At 35.4% G+C, this 22,428-nt stretch overlaps 1 protein-coding gene across 1 annotated transcript in view; it reads left to right on the top strand.

The window, feature by feature from the left end:
* fstl4 (follistatin-like 4) overlaps positions 1-22,428 on the top strand; it is a 161,499-nt gene that overhangs the window by 41,271 nt on the left and 97,800 nt on the right. Inside the window, exon 4 of the mRNA XM_042711302.1 lies at positions 18,365-18,592. Coding sequence (XP_042567236.1) covers positions 18,365-18,592 — 228 coding nt within the window. The remainder of the gene's footprint in view (positions 1-18,364; positions 18,593-22,428) is intronic.

Here is a 22,428-nt window from a genome sequence, read left to right as displayed (position 1 = left end):
TGTGTCTGACTTTTCTTTTAGAGCCCACTCTGTGTTCCTCTGGATGGAGGTCATTTTGGGTTTACACGGGGGAAAGGCTTCTTTTAGATTTCCATAGAGGTGTAATGCTCTCATGCTGATCTCTCATCACTTATTTACCATCACATCTATTATGGATTGTGATTTGATTGAGAGAGAGGGAGTTCATGTTCTGCTGGCCTTCCATGAACCTGTAAGTAAGTTTGTTGTTGTGAGGAAGAGAACAATGTCTTTTGACAGAGAGCCAATCGTGAACTATTACAAAAACAACTTTTAGAAACTTTAACCCTCATGTTATTTTCCGGTCATTTTAATCCATAGAGGATATTCTTTTCCCAGAAAATGCTAGTTAATGTTTAGCATTGGGCTAAATTGTACTAACTTTGCTCACACAGGGTACAACTTAAAAAAAAAAAAAGTATATACAGGGTATAACTTCAAAAAAATATATATATTTATTATTATTATCAATTATTTTTGTTTGTTTTTATTTATTTTGGTGATTAATCCCCTCCCCCCATCTTGTTTCATTTGTGGCGTTAACGGTCAAAAATGACTGGCCTACTTATAAATTAATAAGTTGTATTCTTTCAATTAACACAGGTTTTATAATTTTCACAAATAAGTGCTAGCAAGAAATGGCAAGTAACACATTGAATTAAACATGAAATTAAGCATTAAAAAAAATATATATATATATATTATTGGAGTCAATGGGGACCAGATACTGTCTGTTTACCAACATTCTTCAAAATATCTTATTTTCTGTTCAGCTAGGGATGTAACAATTCACTCAACTTAGGAAGCGATACGATTTATGTTAGTTTTTTCACAATGCGATTTTCTCAACAAAATGAGAAGACCAGTTATAAAAGAAAAGGTGCCCTTTTATTATTTCTTAGACAAAATACAGCACATGTCTGTTCACACTTTATTTTAAGGTCCAGTTTTCACTGTGAACAAACCTTTAACTATGAATTTTGACTCAATAAACTCCTAATTTGCTGCTTATTAATAGTTTCTAATGTAGTTGTTAAATTTAGGTATTGTGTAGGATTAGGGACGTAAAATATGGCCATGTAGAATATGTGTTTTATAAGTACTAATAAACAGCCAATATGTTAATAATAGGCATGTTAATAAGCAACTTAGGTCCCTATACTAAAGTGTTACCACATTTCTTTGTGAAATTGAAATATGTAAAGTAACAAAACTAAATTGAAATTATAAAAAGAAATCGCAGATCAAATAAATAAAATAATGCAAGTAAAATAAATATTTTCATATAAACAAAGGCTTTGCCTGTGCTCTTTCCATGTAAAATTAAAGACAACCACTGCATTTTCCTCACAATACAAACAAACATGCAACATGAGCAGTTTCTGATTTACATTGTATAATTTCAATTTTTAAGCAAAACCAGAAAAGTCTGACTTTAGCTTTGTGAAACTATACTACATAAAACATATCTGCATGAAACAGAAACAGCAGACGAGCTGAATGAGACGCAGATTCACTCTCTGACAGCAGGTGGCACTTGTGGAACAGAAGCAATACAGCGTTTCCTTGATTACCGCTGTAAACAAAGCAGCGCTGCGCTTATAAACAATACTTTAAAATGCATTATACAGAGACAAGATGAAAAGAAAATACCACCTAAACTTTTCTGAAGATAGTTAGTTCCCCTCAGAGATGCATTCAGATAAACCCCCCACTACCAAATATATCGTGATTTGTTTAAAATCTCAACCGACTTGAATCGTCACATATTTTTACCATTTTTAAATCGACTCGGCATGCATCATTAGATCCCCGTGTTCAAAGGAACGAAAAAAAAATCATACAGAATTCATTTAAATAACTATTTCTACCTGTTCTTACCCATGAAAATAAATTTTGTTGGTATATAGGCTGGTTCAGTGTTGTTAATTTTTTTTTTTTTTTTTTCTTTTGTGAACTTCATTATTTATTTATTTTTTAAATAGGTACTGTGGGTACAGGTTTACCAAACAGGTGCTATGCAGGGCTCATTATGTGCTCTATGTGGCTGATCTGGCTCTAAACATGTATATTATAATAATTATACTATTCTTATTTTCTGTCCTTTGCATAAATATGTTGGTTTTGAAAGAGAGAAGGATAAGTGTTTTGTTACATGCTGTAGGTGCGTTCGTCTGAGAGTGCAGTGTCGTCCCCTCATGGCCCCGCTGCTGCTAAAACAGACATGAACTCTGGCTGCTTGTCCCTCTGATGCAGCACTTCAGCTCACTCAACAGCAGCCGCTCCACCGCAGGAGCCGAGTCTCAGCTGTGCTGTACCGCTGCCAGCGCACATCAGCCTCCCGTCTAAAGGGTCAGATTCAAATATTCATCAGGAATACTACACAGAAATACAAGTAAGCCTGGACGACATCAACCTAAAACAAAAGTCAGTGCTGCACTGGAGAACGGAAACAAAAAATGTCATTTCCACCACATCTCCAATAATGCATTCTTTTTGATAACATTCAACAGTGGATTTTTATTATTTTCTATTGTAACATACACTGGAATTTTTTTTATTTTTTTTTTTGGACCAAAAAAAAAAAATCATTAAAAGTAAAAAGATTACTTTACCACACTGAATCTACTTAATCTATATATATATATATATATATATATATATATATATATATATATATATATATATATATATATATAATTTTTTTTATTTTTTTGTCATAAGCAAAAATCTTACCTAAATGGATATTTGATCCAGAAATGAAAATGCAGTCATCATTCCAAACCTGTATGAGTTTCTTTCTTTTGTTGAAACTAAACAACACTAAACACCATTTAATTCAAATGTCCACTTAATCTTTACTATTTGGCCACTTCTTTATGATAGAAAAGCTACAGCCACTGTCATCATTACTTGAACAAGAACATGTGGACATCAAAACATGCAAACTCAGAGGGAGGGTTTAAACTATCTTGAAGTCACGATGAACATTTAGCATATTTAGAAAGATAATGATGTATCCTCTTGTGTTGGCAAAGGTTTATAAATGATGATAGAATGATGCACATTGTTCCCAGATGACCAGACTCACAGCATATGCAAAGATGGAGTTAGAGACGGTCTGCACATGTAAATTATGACTGTTTGTGTGGAGCAGCATTTACTGTGAATGGAGCCGCTCTGAGATGCACAAAACCTGCACACATATAAATAAAGCAAATATTAAACCCGCAGCGCATTATATTTAACTGACATGTGCAATATGCAGTCAAGTATTTTTTAAATATAAAAATTTATTTTAACATCATAAATATTCTTCTTTTAATCTTCTTTTAATCCAAAATTAATTCAGCATGAAGTGAAATTAACTAGCTCTATCACTTGTGTTATCATATATATTATGTCATATATACTCTAAAAAAAAGTGTTAACTTGTAACTGTTACCTTAAATAGATATTTCTACCTATTTTTTTTATCATTTTTATGGTACTGTTTTTTGAGTGTAGATGAAGTGATGGTGAATCTACAGGTGATGAATTTAAGAAAAAAAATCCCACTGTAAACAATCAGTTAGTAGTACCAGTAGTAGTCAAGTAGTTAGATGTCAGAGTTTGTAATCAGAGATTTTAACTGAATGTTTTAAAGTGCTCATGAAGACAGACAGAGAGAGATGAGAGATTCTAACTTTAGTCCAGTGGAATAATTCATAGGATATTACTCACTGAATCAGGTGAGCAGATCACAGTCTGCAGTGCCCATTGTCCTCGAGCAGAATAACAAGAAAAAGCCAAGAAGCGCAATATTTTGGCTACAAAAACAAATGGTAGCACTTTATAATAAGGCACAATTGATTACCATTATTTAATGCATTAGGTACCACAAACAAACAATGAACAATTTTTGCAGCATTTGTTAATCAAGGTTAATTTCAAATCATAAATATACTTTTTATTGTTAATTTGTGCTTATTTACAATACATTAACTGTTAATTTATACAACTTAATTTTCACATATACTAAATTTAAAAACTCAACATATACTGACTTAATAAATGCTAAATTATTGTTCATTTCTTGTTCATGATACCTATAACTCTAAATGTTTAGAAGATATATTGTGTGCATAAAATGTGCTAGTTTAAATTTTGTATTCATTACTGAATAAATCCAGGTTTTTGAAGGAATTGAGTAAATGAACTTCTGAATAAATCAGCCGTTTGAACAAAATCAGTTGAAAGAATGACTGAATGACTCACTTATTAAGACATATTATAATATATTAAAGCAAATGAATATAATATAATCTATTACAGTTACTGACCTTTTATTATTGTCATTACTAACAGTTTTCAAATTTGATTGGCTGAGCTAACTTAACAGACTGCACCTTTCCGCTGTTTGTATCATTCTGATCAGTATAAGCATGTGTTGCAATTGTATGTCGAGGTGAGAGGAATGAATGCATAGAACAAAATGCGAAGCATCTCTGTTACTGCTTGTGAATGGAAGCAGAGTTGTGTGATTTTTGTCAGGTCAGATCGCCTATGTTTTCTCTCTACATGACGACTCGTAATAGTGTGTTTTATATTAGGAAATTCAAGAATTTAAATGAATTGTGCATCAGCCACGTCAGAGAGTCATGGGACGGTGTGACAACTCCCAAAAAAGTGGGTCATGGGAGCTGCTGAAAAGATAGCAAAATTGCTTTGCTACAATTTAATAGCATATGCATTTCCCAGTGGTGCAAAAAAGAGAGGACAATTATGAACGACCAAACCAACCAAGCCACAACACAGTTTTCCCTCGGTGGTCTGTCAGAAGATAGCACTGCTTCAAAACATGCACCGCCAAACTTTCTGTGCTCAAGCAACAGGAACAAGAGTTCACCATCATTTGATGAATTACATCTGCCGTACACACACACATTTCATATTCACACATATTTCTGTTAGCGCAGAATGCAGTGTTAATAACAGAGAAGTGAAGGACTTTTGTGAGTAAACTGTAATACATATTTGGTCCTGATTTTTAAAAGAGGTGTGTTCAATGGTGTAAATGCACACAGCACAGAGTTACAGCAGCTGAAGGACAGTGTAGTTTGATTCACTAACAAATTGTTTTCATGATTCAGTTTCACTCACGTTGCTAATTTTGAATCTGTAAAGCACATATAATGCTTTATTCTGCATGAGCATAGCATGGAGGAAACATGCAACAGATAAAGAAAGAAAACCAGATTCGTGTATAAAATAAATTATTTTGCTTATTTTTCTGCAGAATAAAAAGAAAAAGTCAAGAAGTACAATATTTTGGCTAAATAAACAAATGTTAGGCTCAATTGGTTAACATTAGTTAATCCATTAGGTACCGCAAACTAACAATCAACAATTTTACAGCATTTGTTAAATCAAGGTTAACTTCAATTTAGAAATATACTATTCATTCTTAAATTGTTCATTCATAAATTAACTATTTATACCACATAAAATGTATTTGAAGTATTAATTATTCATTATTTCATTAATAAATTGTCTAAATAGTTGTTCATTTCTAGTTACCTAATAATTTAAATGTTTACATGGTACACTGTGTGCAGAAATTGCTTCTTTTTTTTACGTTTGCATAAAATATATACACACACACACATTTATTAGAGGTCTAATAATGATATTTAATATGGATTTAAAATCTGTGCTTTTATATAAAATCAATGTATCGGTCAACTTCTAATATACATTATCAACCAATATTATATACCTATTGTCACAGGGTGCTACTGTTAGGAGCACGGAGTCGTAGGAGAATTTTACCACTTTTAATCATACAAAGGAAACAAACGTAGCAATATAGACAAACAATTCCAGAAACGGGAACTAGAACTAAATAGGGCAGATAACGAGGGGCAGACAGGTGAGGAGGATAACTAATAATGAGACACCTGTGACAAATCAAACTACATTGGGACAGGAAAAGGAAGGACCAAATAAGGACAAACAGGAACATACATGTGATGGGGGGGGGGTGCCTTGGAGGTTGGTGCAGGACTGGGACAGGGCGGAGTCAAGGAGTGCCTCCAGGGTGGATCAGGAACCCATGGTGGAGCAGGCAGTTCAGGGAGTGGTGGCTGGATCAGGGGACTCAGGAGGCCTTGGTGGATCTTCCGTACTCTGGGGCTGGAGCCGACACTGGGTTAAACTCGGGGACAGGAGCCCTCCCTGGGCTTAACTGGGGAACAGGAGCCCTCCCTGGGCTTTGCTCTGGGGTTGGGCCGACACCTTTCTCCTCACCCCTAGTTTCCTTTTCTGGATTGGGGGGAGAAGGCATGGTCTGGGCTGACACTGGAGCGAACTCTGGAAGGTGCTCACGAGGAGTGGGCACTGGAGTGAGCTTTGGGACTGGCTTGCCACATTAATGTTTGTTGGGCTTGCCATATCAACAGCCGTGAACTTGGGCGGCTGAGGGGTTCCGGATCAGGATCGGGGACTCTCCAGACACCGGATAACTGCCTCCTTCCAGCTGAGGTTGGTGGTGTCTGGGAGCTCCGCGGGGGGATGGTAAGTTATCCCAATCCAGAACAGCATAACGAGAGTCTCCGAAGTCGATCGGGTCGGGACTTGCCTGAGCCATGGAGAGGAAGATCAGTTGTTCCTCCATCTTGACGGGGAGAAACACAATGGAAAACAAAACCAAAACGGTTGAAAGAAAATGAAAAACAAACACAGTGGAATAGGACGCCGCTTACTTTCTTTGTTATGGTCTGGAATTCTGTCACAGGTTGCTACTGTGAGGAACACGGCGCAAAGGAGCGAGGAGTCGTATGAGAATTTTACCAATTTTAATCATCCAAAGGAAACACACGTAGCAATGTAGACAAACAATTCCAGACAAGGGAGAACAGAACAGGCTAGAACTAAATAGGGCAGTTAACGAGGGGCAGACAGGTGAGGAGGATAACTAATAATGAGACACCTGTGAAGAAATCAAACTACATTGGGACAGGAACAGGAAGGACCAAATAAGGACAAACAGGAACATACACGTGACACCTATATATATTTTATTTATTTCTGTTGATTGATTGATATAAATAGATTGCATAAATAATAGGTTTTTGTTTACATTATATATGTGTGTGTATTGTGTATATTTATTATGTATATATAAATACACACACATACAGCATATATTTTGAATATATTTACATGTATCCACATGTATATATTTATATTCATATAATTTGAATCATAAATAAATATATTCAATATATAAACGTTACATATTTTTTGTAAAATTTATACATGCAAGTGTTTATATATACATAATAAATATACACAGTACACACACATATATTATGTAAACAAAAACTTTTATTTTGGATGCAATTAATCGCGATTAATTGTTTGACAGCACTAAATATTATATACAATTATTATAGGAATATTGTGATAGAAAATTTTGTCACCCACTCCTACCAGAATGTTAAAAAAAATCATTGATTTAACATGACATGAATTTGCTGGCCTATATCCCACAGGTGCCCATCCACCACCAGAACTGGGTTATGCATTAATATATTTTATGCTTATAAGATCAGACATTGAAACAAACTTTGGGCCAATTTATAGTTTGCTGAAGTCTGTAAAAAGAAGTGCAGTGCTGTTAATTTCTGTGAGAGAGTGAAAGGCTGGGACACAGCTGCCTCTGCGGCTGGTCTCTGGACTTGTTTACAGAACAACAAACCTCCACCGGTCCTTCACACGCGTGACCCGCCGCACACGGAAGAAGCATTTCTCATTCTCAAGGCACATAGTCTCATTCCTTATCTGTAGCAGCATAACTGTCTTATAACGATTCTGTGATTAATAAAATGAAAATCAATTATATTCTCTCCAGCTCTCTTCTATCCAGAGATGAGCCACCCCCTCAAAATCTGTTCTCTGTCTGCAGAGGTTATTTATTTAGAGTTATAATTATAGGAAGCTGTCTTACCTTCTGGGCTTCTGTACTCCGTCTCCATGTATTTTTAGCAATGGTGCAGGAATGGAAATGCTATCACTAGAGGAATTCTGTAACATAATTATTACAGGAGCACAGAGAATAATGAGAAAAGATATGCTAGGGATCACGGTACCTATGAACCGCTGTCCGCTGTTATTAATTATTGTGAGTTCTCTCTTAAGCGCTTGGGGAAATGTCATTTACGAGGGACTGCACCAACATTAATGTGCACAGACAGTATGTGGAGCACAAAAAGGGCGACTCATTAACATATGTGAAAATAATGGCTTTAAGAACATTAACAGTGCTGATGCCAGCTTTTGCTGCCATTCTAAACACATCAACAGAAATCCAGTAACATGTTTTTTTTTTTGCCTGGTCCTAGCCCTGTGCTTTCCACATGACCTTCTATTTGCACATTTTGATAAATAATAATAATAATAATAAATAGAAATAAATAATAATAACTTTTTAGTTTTTAAGACTTATTAATTACATGGTGTGTTGATAAAAAAAAATCGAATTAATCACAGATTAATCACACTTTAATTTGGGCTGCGAAAATAAAATAAAATAAAATAAAATCTAAAATAAAATAAAGCCATTATTGTGTTAATTGAGAAAATCACAGAATGGACATTAGCAAAAAAAGTAGCTTTAGAAAGGAATATTTTGATTCAGTAAAGAAAGTATTACACAAATTGAGATTTATAGCTTTTAAAGGGACATTACTGTTTCAGTTAATATTGAAAGATGCTTTTCTTTTCCATTTTTTTTTTTTTTACTAAAATGATGCACTGTGGTGGTGGAGAGTAACTCTCTTACTGAGTGATCCATTCAAATGATTCATTCAAACATCTGGTTCATTCAGAAACTTAATGAATGAGTCTCTGAATCATTGGCTCACTTGATTCGTTAAAACCTGTGGATTCATGCATTAGCTAATCACCGCTGTGTTGCTCAAAGACTCAAAATGTTCTGCTGTGGCTTTGATCGAAACTATTTTCATTCGTGAAATTGAGCAAAAACAGACAATATATTGACAATACTGTGTCTAAAATGTAACACAATATTAAATTGTTGTTCATTGAACTATTGTATAAAATCAGTATCACTTTTGCAGTTGTGCCGATATTCAGGAAAAAACACAGCATTCTTGCTCGTTATATTGCCAAACTACAGTATATCATATATAATATAAATATAAGACCCAAACCCACACAGGGTCATTTTCTACCCTCATATCTTGAATATTAGAGCATACAAGCACATTCTCACGGGCTCCATCACGCAGTCAGTCAGTCATTCTGCATCATGTTCATCAGCAACTGCATCAATATGAGATGATGCACAGATCTGGGCAGCTGTGTTAAATGTGTTACTCATTCGAATTCATTATTTTTCCCATTATTAATCGCACTTAATTACACTAAATTGACAGCCCTAATAAATATATTTTATATAGTTATATACTGTATATTCTTTGGTTTATTGTGCCAGTTTGAAATATACATAAAAAAGGAATGTTTGGAAATCTAAAATGTAAATCAATAAACCAATGAGATTTTTAAATGGTCAGTGAGTCTGTCTTACATCAACTGAGACCAAAGCTGAAATCCGTAGAGCAGTGTCGCCTTCTCTACTATGCTGGAATGACCTTAGTAATTGTGTTCAAGTGTACGTATTTACTGTAGGAAAAAGATGATTTATTGATATACTTATTGATTTGATTGTAGTAGAAGTTAATTCAAAATGGAGAAAAAAAACTCACATGTTTACTTTGTGCATTTTTTTTTTTTTTTTCATTATTGCATAACTATATTTACTATAGTCAGATTTCAGTATTTCAGTAGTTCCTGTGGCTCAGTGGTAGAGCATTGCGTTAGCAGTGCAAAAGGTCATGGGTTCAATTCCCAGAGAACACATACTGGTAAAAAAAATGTATATCCTGAATCACTGTAAAGCGTCTGCTAAATGTGTAAAATGTCAAATAAACTCCTGGTAATTAATTATATACTTCATATGTTTTTCTGTTTGTTGAATTACAGTAACGAATAACACAGCTTGTGTTGCTACAATGCAAATATCCTATTCTTGTTTTTGAGTATAAATTTGCTAGATTTTACTCTCGTTTGCTAAATTAGTTTCCTAATATTAGTGAGTTTGAGCGAACAACTGCATTTTTCTCTCTCTATGATTTGTGGTAAATTGATTCGTTTTCCTGAAAATAAGATGCGTTTATCATTTGCAAACATGATGCCGTGTGGTGCCTCTAAGTGTTTTAGTGAAATTTCAATAAAATCTCTTGGTTAAATTCCTTTGCATATGTAACTTGATACTGATAAATGACTCATATCGACATGATTAATAGTAAGCAAATCATTATTCAATCTAATTTGACTATAGTGATTATCTTGTCCCTGGAGCTACAGGCCTGCAGTCTTTAATATCTGCAGTATGATATTATTATTATGTAAAGGAAACACATCATCATGAGCTCACACCCAGGTGAGAGGTCTGTGGGAAGGTGTCCTTGGTCTCGGCTGCGTGGGACGGGTGGTTTGCGGGTTGTTTTGCTTCTAGATAGAGGAGCTGCTGCGTCAGCACTGCTGTAGATGAACTGATATTAAGTGACCAGCCAGTTTACAAGGACACATATATAACCATGCAGACAATATACTCAAATGTCTACAGATGCTGAGGTTAAAGGAGAGTGAATTATATTAATAAGTCTGTACTGTTTATCAAATATAAAATCTAGCATATAGTTTGTGTTTGAGCACATATAATAAAGACCAAGCAAGTTTTGTGCTTCAATAAAACAGGAGTGAAGCAAACTAAATATACAAATGATTCTTCCACTATGTTCTTGCCACTGTTGTGTCCTTGGGGTTGATTTATATTAAAAAGTATTTCAACCTTTTTGTTATATGAAGATTACATTAAACCAGAAACTTTTTACCTTTATGTCTTCATCATTTATTTTAGATATATCTTCTCACTGCTATTATTTTAGTGTTCTTCTGTTTCTATTCTATCTACTTGTTTTCTTTTTAATTAATATAAAAATAATAACTTGACCCTCTAACACTAACTCTATCTGTTCTATATCTTTTCTGTCTACTTTAAATTATTTTTATTTATTATTTTTATATATTTTTATTTATTATAAAAACAAACAAACAAAAACCTTTCTTTGTGTACCACTAACAGCGACTTGACACAACACTTATATATCTTTATCTTTATGTCTAGATAAATAGATAGATAGATAGATAGATAGATAGATAGATAGATAGATAGATAGATAGATAGATAGATAGATAGATAGATAGATAGATAGATGTGAACACATGAACAGTTTTGCACCTCCCTAAAAACAGAGCACACACAAATATTGGTTAAAACAGTCCCCTTTAATTAAGATTCAACTATTTTATTCATACTTTCAATATCAAATACAATGTATTTACCTTCCCCCACACAAAAAATAAAAAATCATTAACCTTAAAGCCTTTATGTACAATGCATTATAAAAGTAGTTTTTTTGATTTATTTATTATTTTTTGTGATCCTTTATAAAGCTTTGTATGATGTCATGAATAATTGTAACCACAGTTATAACACATTCTAATGCTCATCTATTCATATATATATACCTTAAGAAAGTATAATGCATTAAAATATAGCGAACAAACCTTCAATATTATAATGCATTTTAACCTACAATTATAATTATTTATAAAAAGATATAATGCATTACAATGTACATTATGAATACCTTGAATAAGTAAAGTGTTACCAATTTTTTTAATGTATTTACTAACATGAACAAACAATGAACAATACATTTATTACAGTATTTATTAATCTTTGTTAATGTTAGTAAATGAAAATACAGTTGTTCATTGTTAGTTCATGTTAATTCACAGTGCATTAACTTAACCGATTAATAATGATTTCGATTTTTTTTTTCAAAGTGCTCAACACGGTGTAACGTGGTATAAAAATAAAATGAATTTACTTCCTAAATATCTTTGCAGCAACAATGCATAAAATATGGAGACTAATCTTGTACAAACTTGTCTTTTTTCTACGTAAACATGCACTTGATGGACGTGTTTGACTGTCTTGCGTCTGAATCAGCATTACATGAAACGGCATTATAAAAACACAGTGCTCAACTTAAAAGAAGATCAATTTGCATTTTATAACCTTGCATTTTTAAAACCGTGATTCCTCATTTAAAAATAAATAAATAAATAAAATTGTGACAAAACATTACATTCAAGTAAGTCATTCAAATCAGAAAAATCACCCAGCCCTATAATATTTTATTTTTCTGAATCGGTGTTTGCTTGCGCTTCACATGTTTATGCTCATGTATATAGTGTCATAATTTTAATTAGAAACAACATAAAGATGGTATATATATATATATATATATATATATATATATATATATATATATATATATATATATATATATATATATATATATATATATTATAGCATATTTTTAATAAGTAACATATTAGTATTGATGAAACTTGAGTAACATAAACTATATTTATGAGGTCACTTACCAAAAATGACATTTTGACATAATTCTGTGTGTTTTTGTCCACTGAAGTGCAAAAGAGAACTCAGTGAATGTCTGATGCAGCTTTCTGTGCATGTTCACGTGTTCACAGAGACCTGGTCACATCACTCTTTTTCGTCTTATCGTGCTTGATAGCATGCTCATAGTCTACTGTAACGCTAGCCAAAGGATACCAGGAAAAAAATGGATGTTGCATTTATTGTGTTAAATATTTTGTTAAATATTCACACAATTAACATGTTAATTTTGACAGCCCTAGTCACACTGCATCAGCCAAACATTCACATTCTCATGCTAAAGTGTTTCAGATCTGAGAATAAGACTTTCTGCATGTGTGGCCAGTTGAAATGAAGAGCTGAGAGTGCTGAGAGAGTTTGAAATTCTTCTGTTATCTGAAGAAGTGGCTGAAGAATTATTTGAGGAAAAATCTCAAAAACATGAATGATCTTGTACTTTTATACAAAGAAGCACGGTGGATGATAACAGAATGAAAGCAGCACATGCTCGGAGTGCCGCTGCATTGATATTCAGATATCTCCTGCGCTGTCAACACCATTTTGCTGTGGCTGGTCTCAGAGAGAGATTCAACCATGACATGCTGCCTTACAATCACGCTCATCTGCTTCACAATAAATCCAATATCCCTGAAGACTAGATGACGAGAACAATCAGTTTTCTTTATTTATTTGTCACAGTGTCTTTGAGAGGGCCATGTATCATGTGACCAGGATATCCACACCACGCCCACAAATGTCATTCATACCTCAAAGCACAGACAGGATAAAGCCGATGTTAACACAGATATTTAATGGTGTTTGAAAGGCAAGCATCACTGTTACTATTGCACAAACGATTGAATGATAATGCTAAGGACATGTGGTGTTTCAAAGCAAGCAGCTGTGTCTTATTTCCCTATTCACCCAAAAAAAACTGCAAAGATGCTTTCTTTATATGTAGATCAAGCTCATTACAGTTTAAAACGTATTCACAAAACTCAATGTTATTTAAATAAAAGAATATTTATCTGAAAGGCATTTTGGTGTGCACTTTCTAGTGATCATGACAACAGTAAAGCAGCCGATGATGATCAGATGATGGAGAAGAAAAGTGTTTTATTATTCAGGTGTCGGTGCAACAGCATAGATTTTGAGAGTTTACCCATCACCTGATCTGGATATTTCATTTAGTGAATCAGGTGCTAAACAAACACAAGTAATTGTGCATGCAAGTAATTATTAAACTTTAGAAATAACAATTTATTACAAATAATTACTTAAACAATCAGATGCACAATTCCCTATCCTGTGACCCATTAAGAAAAAATCCTCAGTAATAAAAGTCAGTTGATAATTACGGTGATAATTATGCTTCTTTGATAAAAGAATGAATGGTTTGAATTGAAATTTTTGATAAAAAAATAAAAAATTAGTTTACATATTAATTTTATGTGTCTATTTCTAGCATTTTAATTTAGATTTCAGTTTATTTGATTATTTGATTATTTTAATATGTTAATAATTTATTAATTTAAATACTGCGAGAGCCCCAGCCTCCTGGTTGAGAACCACTGGTTTAAAGTGAATAGTCGTTTACATTCTTAAAAAGAACATTTCCAATAGGGGGGTTTTAAAGCCATAAAATAAACATTTTGGGTTCCCATAAAGAATGTTTGGTAACACTTTAATATAGGGACCAATTCACACTATTAACTAGTTGCTTATTAGTGCCTTGGAGAAGCTTATTCATGTTTTTATTTTTTCTCAATTAGATTATTGCAACTCACTTTATTACGGTACTCAAACAAAAATTTTGGACAGATTACAAATGGTTCAAAATTCAGCCGCAAGACTACTGACGGGTACTTGGAAGTATAATCACATTACTCCAGTTTTGAGATCATTGCATTGGTTACCAGTATCTTATAGAATTCATTTTAAATTTTAAATTTTTGTTTTTAAATCCCTGCATGATATAGCCCCTGCATACATTGCTGATTCATGTCGTTGCCTTGTACCTTACATGTGCAGTGACAATAAAGTTGAATCTAATCTAATCTGATCTTTTTCATGTTTAAGAGTCAAAGAGATCATTAAGATCTAATGGACAAAATCTCCTACATGTTCCTCGATCAAAATTAAAGTTCAGAGGTGACTGTGCATTTTCGGTAGCTGCCCCAAGGCTTTGGAACAGTTTGCCAGTGTCTTTGCAACAAGCTGCCCCAAGGAATGAATTTAAGCAGTTAAAAACATGTATTATTTTCATTAGCCTTTGATCAGGAATGAGTGCTGAGATATTGTCGCTGTAGTTACCCTTTGGTCTGTCTTGTATGTTGTAAAACAGTGGACTAATCAGGAGACCTTGGAGGTGGGGCGAGCATTGCAAGCTTTTGTTTACAGTAGCAAGTTGAAATGGCAACTGTTTTATTTGACGGCAACATGGAAAAGGAGGCATTCTGTGCTGTGCTTTTTAAAAAGAAAAAAACATTCCTGAGTTCTGCGTCTTGTGTTTTAGACACAGACACATTCTGTGTGAACGGCCCTTTATTCTGCATGAGCATATTTTAGATCCCTTAACCCTACCCCATACCAAAACTAACTATTAACAAGCAGCAAATTAGGAGTTTATTGAGGAAAAGGTCATTGCTTATAGTTAGTTAATAGTGAGAATTGGTCCCCAAACTAAAGTGTGACCAAACCTTTCAGTATAAAGTTCTGAAAATTATAATTTTGTCTTAGTGTGAATTTTTTTTAATAATATTAAGAACCTTTAGTGCAGTGGAACGATTCCATGGATGTTAAAGGTTGTTCATGTTTACCTCACAGGCGGGGGGCGTACTAGAAACTCCACATGCCATCTTTTTTCTGGCAGAACTTTACAATGCATGTGCCCTGGAGGTTGGAGGGTGGTCTGTGGTTAATGTCAGAGAGGAAGCTGTTCATATGATGTGAGCTTTCAGGGATTACACCACTGTCACTCTTGTCTACGTGACTCCCTGTGAAAGGAATCAATTAGTCACATTTACTTGATGACAATGGGATCAGATCCAGAGCAATCCACGGCCGACGAACAATACTTTCCCTCTGTGATTCCCCGGGTGATTCCTATGAAATGTTTGAGCATCTGTCCTCCAGGCCTGGAGTGATTGCTGACGGCCAGCAGTGGCTTGCAGCTTCTTAACAGTCCCAAGAATGGTTGTGATAAACAAACGCATTAGCTCGTCTGCTGAGCGGCTTGGCAGAGTTTGAGAGCTTTCGGTGGAACCTTTAAGACTCATGTATCACCATTGTCTCGCTGCCCACACTGAATGGATTACAAATCAACTCTTTAGCTTCTTAAGTAAATCAGAGCGGAGTGCAGTTGGGAATTGTCAGCGAATGCATGCCATGATTGCAAAGAGGACGACGTCTCTGCAGAATTGCTAATAGTGCTGTAAAAGGAGCATTTGTGTTTTGGACCAGATTGTTTAACTTGGGGCAGAGAAAGAGCTGGGAAAGGCAAGAGATGGTCGGACAGCAGGCGTCCCAAGAAGAGCAAAACATTTTCACAGAAGCAGAGCTCAGTTAAGCGCCTAATCTTCAATGCTCAGAGAATACAAATGATCCGGTAATTGTCTGCAACCTTGACATGGAGGAAGAAGGTTACGATGTTGGGCCGGGTGTTCGTGTCTGCCGTTGCTTTATGGATGTGGGGTAAATAATTAGTAAACCAAACGACACAGGCTGCGATCTTAAGGGAAGGCACGTATTTTTTGCCCTGTTGATCAGGTTTTATTATTACAATTAGCCATAATCATTGAAAACCCATAACACTGAGCATTAAAGGTCAGTGTGTGCGTTGCTGTGCAAAAATCAGAAAGCACCACTGTGTGTGTTTTTCTTAAAATAAAGTTAACTTTGGCTGCCTGTGATGTTACTTATCAGAGCTGTTGAAACTGGAGAGTCACACCGGAGTCCATTCAGCATACTTCTGAACACCAAATAATTCCAGTTGAGCAAAACTTAATGCATGGATGAAGCCCATTTGCATTCTAAGTGTAGAAAATGTTTTATGGAGGAAATAAACTAAATCTCCTCCTTAAATTTGCTGATGCCATTTAAGACTGAATTACCCATGCCATAAAAATGTTTTTAACCGCAGTTAAAGGAATTTGCCGAAAATAGAAGGTCTGTATGACAACAGTTCAGTTAGCTTCAGTAAGAGTCTTCCAATCACCCTCCTTATGATCTTAACACTGTATGTACTAGGGATGCCACAGTCAGGGGCGGACTTAACCAATAAGCAAGGTAAGCAGCTGCTTAGGACCCCGGGGAATGAGGGGCCCCATTTCATATTGGCTAAACATATTTGGCAAAAGGTCCAGTGTGTATTTGTGTTCTGGAGAGCATCAAATGTTCACTCAGAACTCAAAACGTAGAGTTTTTGTCAAGTGCTGAGTTCTGTAAGCTTGTGAAAACCTTCTCATTATAACAATGTGTAGATACGATGTAAATAAGAGATTCATTAAGCAGTGCAGACAGCTTCATTAATTAACGGAACGTAGTGAGATTGTGATGAACTGAAGTGAATGACAGCTCTTAGTGATTTTTCTCTTTCTAGGCTGTGTAATCCTGTCTGACTGTCTCAAAATGGATATATTAGCCTCAGAGAAGAAAGTATCGTGTTTTGTGTTATGGTTTTATTTGTCTTGATGTTTCAAAATGACTCACTCATAATCTCTACCAGTCAACACATTCTACCGTCTGATGATGTGACCCGTCATAACGTTCAGATTTAACTGCATGTGATGTTGAGAATAGGTGACGTCGATCCAAGTTTGATGCCACTCCGGTGCTCTCAGTCAGTGGTCAGGAAGTAATAGGGAATAATTTTCTGCCTACCAGCTGTCGCCCAAAGAAAGTACTAAAACTGGCACGGACATTGCACTAGCCTAAACTCCAGTATGCGGCTCCAGCAGGAGTTTTCCCTTACTGCACTCCTGCGGCGCTGGAAAGAGCGTCCAGACCTCAGAGGCTTTTCCAGTGCCAGCGGAGGAATCATCAGGCAGCGAGCTTTTAGACTTGGCTGGAGAAACTTTAACATACTATCTGGGATAGAGTGAACCAAAGTGTGTCCAAACTGCTTTACAAACATGCTGTTCTGTCTTTGTTTTACTACTACAACTCTGATTCATTTCATAACGTGAGATCCAAAGAGGCTGTTCAGAGAAAAATGTGATGGGATTTGTTTTTGTTTGTTTGTTTGTTTATAGTGCATTGACGGCAGACCTTGTTTCACTCAAAAATTTAAAATCCTCATTATAAAAATTTCGAGGGAACCCACACTGTAAAATGTGACATTTAAAAATCTGTGAAATTTACAGTAAAAAAACAGCATAACAACATAATTTTCTCAAATACATGTTGCTCACATATTATTGTAGAACAGTTTGTGCTGAATACAGTGTAATCAGACTTTGCCGTTAAAATGTTTTTAAGAAAATGTAGGAAAACAACAACGACACTTATATATATATATATATACATACAGTACATAAGGTTTTATCTATTATATAGTAAGGGACCTAACTCTTAACCAATTAACAGGTTTTTACCATAGCAATTTTACAGTCTTTTCCCATAAATATCATAATGATAATATATGAAAGGTTAATGAAAGCTAAGAGGGATTGATGACATTGTTTCACAGGCTGGTGAATCATACACAAATCAATGTTGATTTAAACATTTAGCCTTTTCTCTCTGCAGATGAGGGTCCATGCAGGAGGACGTACTGTGGCCGGGGTCGGGAGTGTGTGGTCAGGGAGGTAACGGGGCATGCCGAGTGTGTGTGCCAGGAAAGCTGCCACACTTCGTTTGTGCCTGTGTGTGGCTCTGATGGACGTTTTTATGAGAACCACTGCGAGCTGTACCGCACCGCTTGCCTGCAGCGGAGGAGAATCTTTGTGGTCCACAGCAAAGACTGCTTTTTCAGAGGTGAGATGCATGTTCCTCACTGTAGCACTGCAAGCATCAATACATCTGCTGCTTCTCCAAAGATATTTTTATGGGGGATGTTCTGAGCTCAGTCCAAATTAATATACAATGAGGAAGTAAGAAATTCTCTGTGAATTCTGATTCATTATCCGCTATAGATAACTAGAAGAATAAAAAAGTGTGGTAAACAGTAAAACTATGTGTGCTAAAAAACATTATTTACAATACCAGTTTGCAATATTAAGCAATATAGGTGTTACTGTTGTTTTTGTAGTAAATAAAAAGATGTAATATTTTCATTGTTGTAATGTGAAGATAAAATTAACATGCACAACCATGCTGATATAGGGTGATATTACACAGCTACGAGTGTGATATTGCCTTTATACAACAGTTTGATGGCACAAGTAAGTAAATAAATGAAAAAAACAACCACTGACTGTCTTAAAAACCCTTTTGTGTGTGCAACTACTTCCTTCCCACTCGGATTCAATAAACAGTGGATAATATATTAATATTTCCCAGATTCAGTGCTTTTGGGGACCCAATGTGCTATTGTTTTTTTAATAGTTGCTTTTATAATTTAATTGTGACTGATTCATCTCACGATTGCTGTGTGTTTCCAACCAAACTGACTTTATTACTCTTGCTGAAGCTTATCATGAAACTGAGACCAGATACTGATGCTAAACACATAGACCTTTCCAAAAAATGCATCATTTGTCAATATTCAGAAAATTTGTGGCCATTTGCCTATATAGTGAATGTAAACAAAATTATGTGTGCGTGGTTCAGTCGTGCCAGCAGGTTAAAGGGATAGTTCATCCGAAAATGTCATCATCTATTTACCCTCAAGTTGTTCCAAACCATTGACTTGACTAGTATTAAAAAAAAAAACTATAAAAATCAATGGCTACCGTCAACTGTTTGGTTACCAACATTCTTCAAAATATCTTCTTTTGTGTTCAACAGAAGAAAGAAACTCATACAGGTTCACCCGAAACTTACATCTTTGGCCGAATTGTCCCTTTAACATCATGCCCAAGTCTTATTTTCAGGATATCTGTGCTGGAAATCAAGACAAAAATACAAGCCATGTTCATAACGATGCACCATATGAACTCATCTCCGCTATAACATCACAAACTGTATTTATGTCAGGTGCTCATCTCTAGACAGCACATATAAGATGTGAGTTGTATCCATAAGCTACAGCTTTGATCTGTAGTGGTGTCATGTAGGGAATATGCCTCGTGATAAGACGGACAAGGTTTATGGCCTCTAACTAAATGAAGGTCATTCTAAAGCACAAGAAGCACCTGACAATGTTCCACCTCATAAATAATAATAATGCGCAGTGCCTTTGTGCACAGCTGAGGTGTGCGGTCTGAGGAGATCTATAAAGTATTTCACATCGAGAAGGAAAAGAATAACATTGACAAACTGCACCTTTAATCCAGTTTACAGAGAGCAGGAAAATCGCAAGGAATGCCACGCTGAATGTCACGGAGGACTCGCTTATGTATTCCAGCATGTGTAAACTGAAGGAAAAGAGTCTTGCGTGTATATTTGTGGAGGAATTTATGCGTCATGCCATGTGTCAGGGCTTGGTTTTATGGTGATTTTTAATCCTGAAGGTTAAATTCAGTTTTTCTGCTCATACGCAGCCAAGATCACGTTTATAGCTCACAGCTCAGGAGATTTAGGGAGCTCTCGGTTACATCTCAATAGTTTTATGTTTTTATTCTTTTATTGTTTATTTCATTCATTTTTTAAGTCTTTAGACATGCGATTTAGACACTGAGAGTGTATGAAATGATTGAATAGCAGTAGAGTTTGTACATTCAGTATGTTTAGATCTCTGACTTCTGATTGCAGAGTTTGAGACATTGCTGAGATCTCACAGGTGAGATTATTGGGGTATTTTAAGGGGGAAATATCGGAGATTCTCCATTTGTTCATGATTTGGATTTTGTTGGCTCTGTCTGCTCTGTCTTTAGTTCAATGTGGAGAATTTTTTTTTTTTTTTTTTTTGGGTGATGGCTATAAAGTACTTCTAGGTGTCATTTATTTTTTAACACCATATTTGATATTTTCTCGTACATATACATCTGATTATATCTCAGCATAAGAAAAAATGTCTGTTTTCTGTCTTTAATTTAAAACAGACTGATTCGCTGCACAGTGCAAGTTTGCAAGTGTCATTACAGATGTATAAACTGATGGACATACAGTACCATCCCGAAACAGAAAGATATATATATATATATATTTTTTTTTTTTTGTATAAGTTTTATTATTTGTCGAACCAGAGCCTTCATAATTTCTTACGTATCATGTAATAAGGCATCTTTAAATGCCTTACTGATGCTTGTGAACAGGACATCCTTCTCTCTGTTCATGCCTGTCATTAAAGAGAAAGACGCCTCCTTGGATCACTGTTCAGCTCAACTTTGATCCCAACACTCTGTCTTACAACATACAAACAGCAGCAAACACACACTGCACTGGAGAGGTGTGTTTCATCTCTGCAGGCCGCCGGAGTGCCACAACAAAGCATGAGAGCGTTTGACTGCTGCCTGGCACGCAGCGGGACGCCTCTGCAGCTGGGAGAAACTTGAGCGTGTCCACCATCAAAACACCAAGAGGTGTACAAATGAATCTCTGGTGGGTGGAAGGATGCTGGGAGGTGTTTTTGCAGTGTCAGTGACAGAACTCCTAATGATCCCTCTCCGCTCGTGGAGACGTGTACATTCACAACATAAATGCTATCACAGTGAACTATAGAATCAGCACTGTGTTCCCTCAAGACATTCCCAGAGTACTTTTCTACAGAGCTCAAGTTAGCCCAAACCCAATATAACATTGTGGATGTTTATATATATTTAATCATGATCAATCTCTGTATACTGGCGAGAGCGTATGCACTAATAATTAAGTACTAATTAAATAAGTACGTTTCATGTACTTCATGTAGCGTATGGCCAAATACACACTGCAGGTAAATTCAGCTGTCATTTCACCTTTTAGTGCTTAATTCTGTTCTGTACACACACAGTTTAGTCATTTGGAGTGACAACTGCATTCTGCAACTGAATTAACTGTTGAAAAATGCAGGTAGTGGCAACCACATTTACAGCAAACGGATAAAGACGTATTTAAACACGTATAAGACACTTGTGTTTCTTCTGTATGCACAGTGCAAGAAATCACAGGTAACAAAGTACAATTTGACTCATTAATGTTGCCAGATCTTGCTATAAAAAACAGCAAATAGGTACAAGCCCATAAGAAACTCAAATTCAAATGTTTTATCTTGAAAATAAGCCACATACTAAATATCACAATTTGCACTTGCCTACTAATGATCTGCTGTAGCGGACCTGCCTACTAACTCCATAAAATGGATCATTTTGTGAGCCAAGCTCAAACAACAAGCACAAAGATGCTTAATAATAATAATAAGAGCATATACATGGCAACCCTTTCATAAGCACGCTCTGTGAAGCAAACTTCCAAACACATGCAAAACACACTGGCTCCGTTGACGGTGGTTTCATAAAAATCACTGAATATAATGAGTCTTCGGTCACTGTAATATTACTTTGGTCAAAAATAGCGGATGCCAAATGCACGAGATGGCAAAACATTGCTATGGTGTCAGTCAGGTCAGTTTCGAGAGGGAGTTCTGATCCGGAGTTTAAATGTGGTTGTCACTCCTGAAACTTTACAGGGTGTGTGTGGCTTATATATGCAACAGTTTGTATTGTTTTTTTTTTTTATTTCTCAGATGGTTTTATAAAACACACTCTCTCAGTTTTGTAGTTTACAAATTA

Source organism: Cyprinus carpio, chromosome A21, assembly GCF_018340385.1.
Source record: "Cyprinus carpio isolate SPL01 chromosome A21, ASM1834038v1, whole genome shotgun sequence".
Lineage (NCBI taxonomy): Eukaryota > Metazoa > Chordata > Actinopteri > Cypriniformes > Cyprinidae > Cyprinus > Cyprinus carpio.
This window is presented reverse-complemented; position numbering and strand designations above follow the sequence as displayed.